Raw genomic sequence first — 10,082 nt, 5'->3', positions numbered from 1 at the left:
GAAAGGTTTAAAACAACTTACTCTTCTGCATTAAAATGCTCTACCCCAAGGTCTTCATCCCAGATGAATATATAATCATATCGTGCTACAATATCAGGGTGCAAAAACCTCTTTGCATACCACCTATCATATTTTCAGGTGCCAAGAGAGTCAATAGTCACAAACATCACCAAAATATTTTCTATCATAAAGAATAAAGAGAGGTTGATAAGCTGTTGATACCATTTAGTCTGCTTTCGAACGCTAATGTGTATAGCAGTCTTCGACCATTCAAACTCATCCCACTCGGTTACTTGGCCGTCATAATGAAACAGGACAATAGTGAAGTTTTCTGAAAACTGTTGAGAAGATGATAAATACTTTATGACGTGAAGTCAAAACATCAAATTAACAAAGGGAATGAACCAACCTTCTTGACACAAGCATCAATATTTGCTTTCTGATTAATACCCACTGTAAATGTTGCCAGGTATCTTGGTTCACTGGTCAAATCCTGAGGAAGAAAAGAAGGTATCAAAATTACATTACTTTTATATATCAAGTAATGCAGCTACAAAAAATGGTTTTGATGATATTAGAAATGAATGGTTCAATCACACACCTCCTGCGGTAACCCCCATAGTCTGCGCAAATAGAAGTCTGATTCAGCAGCAATCATACCCGGTGGCAACATTTCAGCACCACGAGGATTTGAAGGTACCCAAATCTGCAGCAAACTCAGAAATGAAACATGAAAACATGGACAGATACGAGAACATTAATCAAGAAAACACAATAATAAAAGGTTAACAAACACATGTTCCTTTCATATCTATCTTGATAGTTTCTTTCAAGTTTGGCAATGTGAAATCTAAATGACTAAACTATGTAAGTTATATGTTAAGTTGGTACTTGGTAGTCTCATGGTACAAAGCTAATCAGATGTAAGAATCCTCAAACATATATATCACTGGGGAGACCTAAAATTTTATGTGTTTCCTTCTTGCAGAAGAATTCTAGTTGCATATTGGAATATGAATGGGTAAGGGGTAGACCAAACTTGTAAAGCTACTGTAAAGTTCCAAAAACATTCGATAAATTTATTAAGGAGTAGAAGCGTGCCTTCGATTTGTCGATTGGACTGGATGAGCTGCTATCATTATCCTTTGATGATGACCAAGCTTTATGACTTTCTGGAGTTGCAATTGTCGAACCCTTTTCCTCTACATATGACAGATCGTTTGAAGGAAGAAAGTTTGTTGGGAGACTCACCTGAAAATATAAGACCAAGAACTTGTAAAGATGAACAAGAGAACAAATCTAATCAAACACAGAAATGGGAAGAGAAGGATTGATTCTACAACCTTGGTGATTGATAATGATGGAAATGATATTCCAATCAAAAAGCCAAAAGTTACTCCGAAAAATGCTGTTGCAATGATCTTCATCCCGTCATTTGATTTCCTACTAATAGAACTATAAGAACAAGAACGAAATGGCTAATAAGGTTCTCTGCACCTCTTGAAAGAGTGACCAAATTCGTCAAAAAGAGAGAGACAAGATCATGACCTGCGTGAAAATATTCCCATATCTCCTATAGTCTTCTGAATTGTACTTCAAGAAGAGGTTTGTCACCCACTGGGGTTTCTTTCTACTGTAGTAACTTCAAGACTCAAGGCTCCTCCTGACAGTAGAGAAGCCAGGAACCTTCTTTGTGTAACACCACGAGTCCGTTATCTAGAGAGAAAAAAAAGAGGCTTTTGAATAAGTTCCAATGCCAAGAAGAAGAAGACACAAGATGGGCAAACAGATTAGGACCACCATTTAAATGGAAAAACTGGTCATCATCCATCCACACTATCTAAATGTCAAAAAAGTAAGTCATTATCGTAGAACCTACAGCTGAATACAATATAGTGCTTCTAAACCCAACCAGGGGATAGAAAAGGCTTCAATACCAAACTATTGACCAGACTATATACACCCATAAGTCAAAAACAAACTAATTAGATCATGCCCTTAGAACAAGCAATGCGATAAACAAGCAACAAATCATGTGCTTCCCCTTTGACAAAAGCCCCTCAAAACTAGGAGCTATACAATCAAACCAATCACAGAACATGAATCACAAAAAACAGAACACTTCCCTTAGATTGCAAGACACACACAAAAACAAAAACAATTAAAGCCGAGATAAAGTCAGCTCTGTATCACATTTGAATAAGAGAACACAAACTTGAAATACCAAAAACTAATCAAAAGCAGACCAAGAATACTAAAAGAGCAATGAAACAGAAGCAAAATGGTTACCAAAATGACAAAATTCACCAATCGCTTACGCTAAAATTCCACAAAAAAAATCCCATATTTCATCGATAAAATAAACAGAATAATCCTACAAGAAATAAAAGGCGTCACATTTAAAACCCAAAACGAACCTGGGATTAATCAAAAAAGGCCAAGAACCAAGTTGAAGAACACGAGATAATCGCTTCTCAACGAAACCCAAAAACCCCCTCTTCGCAAAATTCGACACACACACACACACAAAACAAAACCAACAACAACAGCACACACCCCTGTGATCGCCTTCGTCTAGAGAACACCAAAAACGTGAGAGGAAGAGAATGATTAAGAAACGCGTTTTTTTTTTCTAATCTTTAAAATCCAAAATAAAGGAATGATTTTTATTGAAACCCTTTATCGAGGTATCTTGACTTTTCCCTTTTCAAGAAATTCAGAAGAAAAGTTTAGGTTTTGGTGACCAAATAGGGAATTTTCTGGGCGTGTATTTTAGGCTCAAAGCTGCTTCTTCCTACAATTTAATTTTCAAAAAGAGAAAGAAAAAAAAAAAAATTGATGCTGGGGTTTGTGTTCGAAATCACCAAAACGACACAGTATTTGTAAAAGTGTGGCACGATATGATTGGTTTAAAAACTTGAAATGCGCGTAAAAGTAAGGCACAACAACAACAAAATTAATATAGGACCCGCCCGACACGACACAACACGCATATCCGTGGACCGTACTTGGTCGACATATAATGATGCCAATCAAAATTTCACAATTATACTGTTTAGATATTTTTCAATTTTTATATGTTAAGAATCAAACAAATCTATCAAACTCACTTTTTTGAAATCTGTTAGTTTGTCATGTTCTTTGCTGCAATCTTTTTGTATAAGAAAACAAATAAAACAAGAACAAACCAAGAAAGTTTGCGTTTTGCAATATCTATCCGGAAATCACGCAAAGATAAGGAGATGGTGGTATAAGAAAAGCAACATAACCAAGATACATTGTTGTTTACTTGTTACCTTGAAATTGTATGAGTGAAGACGTTTTGGTTGATAACTGTAATGGCATTGCTATAAATGGAGAAATGTGGATAAATATAGAGAGGTTTGGTTGGAACTGTAATGGCATTGCTATATTTTGCGGGACTTAAATAAAATTCCAATGAAAAGTTTGACTATTATGTATGATGATGGGATAAATAGAGTTGCCAAACTATAATAAGGAAAGTACCAAACTGAAGAGTCCACTTTCTTTAATAGGAGAGGTCCCCCCACTTTGATTACTTGCTTTTCGTACATTATTATGTTATCATCAATTGAATTCGTGACATGTTTTAGCAAATGAAGTTCAAAAAAATTGTGACATTGATAAAAAAAAAAAAAAATGGTGGATGGATAAAATGATGCAGTAAAAAGAAGCCAATTGAAATTGGATAATAAGTCAAATGTAATATTACTTTTGGGAGTTCCTAGTAGTATTCAAAAGGCTTTTTGATTCACTGAAAAAGGTGATATGTTCACATCATACTCAAATACAAAACACAAGATAAACAATAAGAAGAGCCATTTTCACATTCAAGATTCATAAACTGCGTTTGGTATAATAGAGCTGGTTATAATAAGCAATCTGTTCAAGTCTATGTTACAAACTCTACCTATATTGGTTACATAAGAATATAGCTATATATTTACGTTACAAAGTCCAGCACCTATGTAGGACATGACTCTTTTGGGTTATGTACATATTATGTTGTTGTTTACATACTGATCAACAAATCACAAATTGACTATACATTGGCCTCACCACACATAGGTAAGCAAAATACACTGAGGCTAAAAGATTCACAGGGCAAAGAGAAGGAAACGACATCTACCCTTCTTTGGTTTCAGATACTGCTTCGGGGAAGGGAGGAAGCCAGATTTCTACACGAGTACCCCCAGCTCCTACGGCTGCATCAGAGCTGCGAGGGGATATAACCCTGAGCACGCATCCGTAACTCTCCAGGATCTCTCGGGCTACGGTTAAACCAGCCACAAAGTTCCATGTCATATTGTCTTCAACCATGTTTTCCGACAGGAGTTCTGCTCCAAATGGTGTTAGTGAATGCATTTGCGTCTGCATTGATGTAACCAATTTATGTTAAAAAGCAATATGATTCTCATATGAAACTGGTAAGAAGACCTCAAGCTTAAATACAGGTTAAAAGCAGCAGAATATAAGTTTGGTCTTGTTTACCATATAGCGCATATCAGGACCATCATCATCAATTACTACCAGACTACCACCAGCAGGAGCACTGGTCGACAAAATTTCAACTTTCCCCCCAACATGAGTGCGCAACAGAGCACCTTCAATGAGATTGCTCAGAGCCTGCCTTAAAGCCGGTTCTTCAACAGCAACTTGCAGGGAAGCTGAGTTTTCACCTAGCTCCACCACTCTTTGCTGAGTAAGGGCTAGTGGTCTCACAGTCTCGACCATATCTAAAAGCACATTAGAAATGTCGCATGGTCTTCCTGACATAAATGAAAGAGATAAGCTCCCCCTACACTTTGTTTTGTAGCAAAGACATTCAGTTAATGGCTCGGAAGCTTGTACCTTATGCTGTGTGTTTGTACAGGTGCTAGGGGCAGAGGTGGCATAGGCATTTCAGAATCATCTGATCCAGAACCCAGGGAAAGTCGTGTACTTGGGATTTGTGACCCATCAATGGGGTCCTTTTGTTCATACTTTGATCTCCTTGTTTCATTATGTGTTTTGTTTATCTTCTTCAGGGCTTCTTCGTTGTGGCGGACTATATTAGCCTGAAATAAAGCGATTTGTAAATATACACATCGAAAAAATCAAAAAATTCTCATGCTCAACACTTCTAAGACAGATTTATAAAGACAACTCAAAAAAGAAGTACCAAAAGGGACAAAGTAAGAGAAGGTGAACCTTTGTCAAGTGAACTGCATCCTGAAGTTCTTCAAGGGTATCTTTTATTTGATCACCTTGAACTATTAAGTCTTCAACAATATCATGTGAAACCTACAAATGTACAAAACCCCAAGTCAGTCTGATAATTACAAGAATCAGGGAGAATAACAATTCCAGCCACAAATGTTAACTGTAAGGACCTGACTTCTCTTCGTGTGAGTTGAAAGCATTTTACTTAAAGTCCTAATGGTAGAGAGCGGACCACGGATCTGCCAAAACACAATAAAGAAAATGCATGATATAATCTACAAGGAGACGACATTGACATATGATCTATGTGTGCTAAGTTAACAAGTGTGTGGCTTGTACCTGCTCCACTAACTTACTCATCCTCACATTGCTTTGCCAAGATGACTGTTGAAGTAACATTGTTTTCTACACATACCCACAAAAACAAAAGATCAATAAGGGTTAAAAAGAACCCAAACACACGCAATGTCATCAACAGAAGAGACAGGAATAAGAACAACCTGATCCATGACATACGCCATAGCGAGAGTTCGCGAAATATTAATGGCGTAAGATCTCTGCTCTGCAGTGAACACCTTAACCGATGGAACTTTAACTTTAGGTGATTTTGTATTAGTTGAAGCAGGCAAAGCATAAGCTTCCTCAGGAGAAGCAAAATGCTTTAAACCATGCGGTTTCTCCTCCTCCTCCTCTTCTTCAACCTTCTCCTCCTCGGCTTCTACAGGTAACTCAGCAACCAAGAAACCGACAACAAACGGGTGTTTCACCATAGGAAACACAGCAGCTCTATGTTTATTCACAAGTTCCACCTATCATCATCATACTATGTCAACAAAAAAAAAGGATAAGTGAACTCGAGTTTAAAGGCAGAGGAAGCAGAACACATACTTGTTGACTAGAAAGTGATGCTTCAGCAGCTCGTAGACCAGCAGGGATACCAAAGTTCCCAACTAAGATCACAACGTCTCCAGCATTAACACTTGGGTAACATGTGACACGACGCAGCTCTAATCGATCCATTACATAGCTACCAGCTGGTCTTACATATATCTAAACCAAAAACAAAACAAGAAAAACCCCAACTTTAATTCAAGAACACTCTGTTTTGTTCAGGTAAAGAAAATGGAGAAAGAAGACGAACCGAGAGGACTGCGTTTGGATCCACGATTTGACGAAAGAGATCTAACTGCTCGAGACAAAGACGTTGGAAATCAGGACTTGGTAAGATAATCTTAGTCTTGAGATGGTCTTTCTCAATCATCTGTGTGAACTCTACAGGAGTAGTTGAAGCTCCACGAATCGCGGAAGCTATAGCGGAGGCAGAGGCCACCATGGTATCTCCTCCGGGTTCTGAATCTTCATTGGATACAGTGTGGTTCACGTAACGTAGACCGCGTGTGAATATAGAAGACGACGACGAGGATGAGGGTGAGGATGAGGATGAGGAGGAGGAAGATGCATTGAGTAGCTTGATCGAAGGATTAGAAGGTCTAGGGTTTGGAATACAATTGGAGAAGTGTAAATTAGGGTTGGATGAGAGAAGGGTCTGAGAAGCGATTGCAGAAAGAAGCATCACTACAGAACACGACAGTGGAGTTTTTACTTTGTGGCTGAGACTGAAACTCTCGCGAGGAAGACGATGCGGATGATATTATTACACACACAAATTAATTACCAATAAAACGGCCACGTTTATCAATCTGGAACAAAAACAAATATATGTTTTTTCTTTCCTTTTAAATATATGTTTAGATCCAATTTTTTTTGATAATTTTTTGAGTAATGTTTAGATCTAAATTTTTTAGATAATTTCTGAGTAATTTCCTTTATACAATTTTTTAAAATGCTCCTATAAATATTTTACGTATTTTCAATTATACTTTTTTTTTAATTTAATGTTAAATTATATTCAAAAAAAAATAAACATTTTACAATACAAAAGTCATGTTGTTTCTCAATACTGTTTTCTTAATATATTGTTAAAAAGATTGTGCTATGAGCTTAATATGACCTTGTCGCAAACCAAATCTGAATGGTGGTGTTCTCTTCGCTTTCGATAGTACTCAACCTGTTCCATACGTTTTTGTCTATTAGCTTAACCAGTTTCAATTATACCTTTTTCAAAAATGTTTATGGCCGTTTATAGTGGTTAGACACTTAGACTCTTAAATTATGTTTATAGAACCTTTTAAAACATTCTAAACTATGTAAAATCTCCAAAACGGTATAATTTCCAATCGTTTCCAAGTCCTTAAAAAGTGTTACAAGTGAAACCCTTAATAAAAATAGTGAACTATGATTATGAGATTACAATATTATAGTAGTTTTATTGGCTTATTTTTTTCTCTTTTATCACCAACCTTTTTCTTTTCCTGCTGACCAAAAGACAGAAATCGAACAAGGGTACAAGCCACAAGGACGAAGATACAAACATACGAAAGGAGGATCGCAAACCTTAGCAAACTTACACACAACAAAACTAAAGCAAAAACATACAAACAAACCAATATTTCGAAATGTTTGGTACCAATCAATATATATCATATTCAAACTTTCGACTCAAGTTGTTAAAGCTCTTGCTTAATTGTGGATGGATCAGTCTCTTGCTTGAGGAAACTCGTATACCACTTAGCAGAGTCTTTCTCGTGACGTGTCAAATTATTTTTGTAATCAATGTAATAAAGTCCGAATCTGTTTTTGTAACCATCTTGCCACTCAAAGTTATCTACCAACGACCATATAAAATATCCTGTAACGTTCACCCCATCCGTGCTGGATTTTTTTTTTTGTAGAGGAGTTTATGTTAGATCGATTAATTCGTTTTTAAATATATTGTTTTAGTAAGAAACTATATAAGAATGTACCAAATAGCTTCTTGGAGACTCAGTAAATGCCTTTGAAGATAATATTTTCTGTTATAATCAGCAGTTCCAACTTCAACAGTATCATTCTCCTTAAGTTCTTCTCCATATCCTATAAAATTATTCAAAATTAATTTACCAAATTAGTTCTAAATTTATATATATATGGAAATATATGTAAGTGTGTGTCTATGTATTAATCATAGTTTACCATTTTCAGCTATTATAATTTTTGGGTTATTGTATTTATCTTTGACATATTTCAGAAGGCTTCTATTAGAGCATCATTATTGGTAAAATTCTTCTCTGTTTCTCAAAAAAATATATATATATATATATATTTTATTTTGTAACTAATAAAAAGCTGACAGATGTAGAATCAAGGTGAGAAACGTTTCTACCCGGAACATTTATTTATTTATTTATTTAGATACATTATACATAGAGTAAATGAAAGAGAACATTAATACCTTCACATACTTGAACTATGAACAAACATATATGTATACACCTTTTTGCATTGTCTGAAAACTTGAACGGCTTCTGCGTGAGACAAAAGCAAGTTGTGGCTGACGAGGTAAGCTTCATATCCAGACCGTCCGTCCTGGCAAATTTTGTTGATATATTTAGAGCATCGTCCAGGAGCTTTTTTGCCTATGTCATAACCAGCACGGCTAAACACCCATGGTTCGTTGAAAGTGATCCAATGCTTAACTTTTCCACCGTATTCGTTAAACACAAATTCCGAATATTCCCTATTTTCCTGCAATTGTTGTATTCACATGTTATAAATTATGTGTAATGGTTGTAGAGAGTATATTAAGGTTATTCAAAAATTTTATTTCGCGACAAATATATAGCGATATTCAATTCATGTCTGTTTCGAAGGACAAAGAGACAGCAAATATTACAATCACCATCTTTTCTTAAGATCTATGTATTTTCTTATTCAAAGATAATGGTGATTAAATTTTAATGCAAATTTATATTTTTATGGCTAATACAGTAATACTATGGGAATAGTCATTTTTAAGGCTAACCACTACTTTTAGTGGACTAGCCATGTCAATAATTTCTAGGTAACTTACACTATATGTTTGCTTAAAATCCGTTGTACTCGTCTTCTAAGGGTCCGAATGGAAACGACAGATTTGGTAGTGCGGAACTAATAATTTGATAGTGCGGTACGGGTCAATTGTGGTACGTGCGGGAGAAAAGTATTTGCGGGACAAGTGTGGTTTATACAAAATAAGCGGTTCCAAAAAAAAGTTTGATTGGTGAAAAACAGTATTTGCGGTATTTAAAAATATGTGAATGGTAAAATAGATAAAAGCAGTGAGAATAATATTTATTAACATAGAAACTGAATTTATTGATCATTTAAATCAATATTTATAATTTGAAATCCATAAAATCATTTAAGAAACTGAATCTATAACATTTACATCATCACTATTAATTTAGAATCCATTAATTTATTTAATAAAGGTATTTTTGTATTAGACTATCTAACAACAAATACATTGTAAACAAATGTCATCTCATAGTGTTTTTCAAAAAATTGATTATATACATTTATAAATGAGAGAGGAGAGAGAAGTAGAGGGAAGAGGTAAAGAGATAATAAAAGATTTTTTTCCATTTTTTTGCATTAATAATTGTATATTTTTAATAATTGCACTGCTTTTAATATTTTAATAATTATATTACCTGCGTTTTTCACAAATCCGCTGGGTAATACCTGTGCTTCTTTGAAAAAGCGGTTCAGAGCATTATCCAAAAGATAAAACCGCAATCTCTCTTTTTTTTTTTTTTTTAAAACGCAAATTTAGTAAAATGTATTGATTGGTGTCAAAGTGCGGTATTGTAAAAAGAAGAACTGAAAACCGCTTTTTCATTGCTTCCAATCACTACCTAAGTCTTGTGGAGTGTCGCAGTGAAAAACAGTAACAAGAGGAGTTATGCCTAATATTAAAAAAAAAAAAAAAAAAAAAAAAA

General features: G+C 35.2%; 2 protein-coding genes and 1 pseudogene across 3 annotated transcripts in view; all 3 read right to left on the bottom strand.

The window, feature by feature from the left end:
* Nucleotides 1-2,864, bottom strand: part of LOC104701401 — a 5,262-nt gene extending 2,398 nt beyond the window's left edge. The window contains exons 1-8 of the mRNA XM_010417079.2: nt 2,418-2,864; nt 1,549-1,716; nt 1,344-1,455; nt 1,102-1,251; nt 602-706; nt 410-493; nt 223-338; nt 22-123 (exon numbers count right to left, since the gene is read on the bottom strand). Coding sequence (XP_010415381.1) covers nt 22-123; nt 223-338; nt 410-493; nt 602-706; nt 1,102-1,251; nt 1,344-1,455; nt 1,549-1,568 — 689 coding nt within the window. The 5' untranslated portion in view covers nt 1,569-1,716; nt 2,418-2,864. The remainder of the gene's footprint in view (nt 1-21; nt 124-222; nt 339-409; nt 494-601; nt 707-1,101; nt 1,252-1,343; nt 1,456-1,548; nt 1,717-2,417) is intronic.
* On the bottom strand, nt 3,941-6,882 carry LOC104701398 (chloroplast sensor kinase, chloroplastic). Of its 2 annotated transcripts, XM_010417075.2 has the most exons (9): nt 6,365-6,880; nt 6,112-6,273; nt 5,724-6,032; nt 5,563-5,628; nt 5,394-5,462; nt 5,212-5,304; nt 4,873-5,078; nt 4,513-4,786; nt 3,941-4,392 (listed from the first exon to the last, which is right to left on the bottom strand). In XM_010417075.2, the coding sequence occupies exons 1-9, from the start codon at nt 6,794-6,796 to the stop codon at nt 4,147-4,149; spliced, it is 1,857 nt and encodes a 618-aa protein (XP_010415377.1). In that variant the 5' UTR covers nt 6,797-6,880; the 3' UTR covers nt 3,941-4,146. The 2 variants fall into 2 exon arrangements, with proteins under 2 accessions (XP_010415377.1, XP_010415378.1); XM_010417076.2 differs by lacking the exon at nt 3,941-4,392 and having other exon boundaries at nt 4,658-4,790; nt 6,365-6,882.
* Nucleotides 7,791-10,082, bottom strand: part of LOC104704719 — a 4,870-nt pseudogene continuing 2,578 nt past the window's right edge.

Source organism: Camelina sativa, chromosome 7, assembly GCF_000633955.1.
Source record: "Camelina sativa cultivar DH55 chromosome 7, Cs, whole genome shotgun sequence".
Classification (NCBI taxonomy): Eukaryota; Viridiplantae; Streptophyta; class Magnoliopsida; order Brassicales; family Brassicaceae; genus Camelina; species Camelina sativa.
The sequence above is the reverse complement of the archived record's forward strand: the minus strand, read 5'-3'. Positions and strand labels throughout refer to the sequence as shown.

What these genes read in the sequence shown, in the direction of transcription:
- LOC104701398 (XM_010417075.2), bottom strand. Translation starts at nt 6,796, where the DNA reads ATGCTTCTTTCTGCAATCGCTTCTCAGACCCTTCTCTCATCCAACCCT. An exon ending in TGAGTAAGTTAGTGGAGCAG is followed by an intron (nt 5,463 to 5,562) that starts GTACAAGCCACA and finishes GTGTTTTGGCAG; the next exon opens with ATCCGTGGTCCGCTCTCTAC. An exon ending in ATGCAGTTCACTTGACAAAG is followed by an intron (nt 5,079 to 5,211) that starts GTTCACCTTCTC and finishes GCTTTATTTCAG; the next exon opens with GCTAATATAGTCCGCCACAA.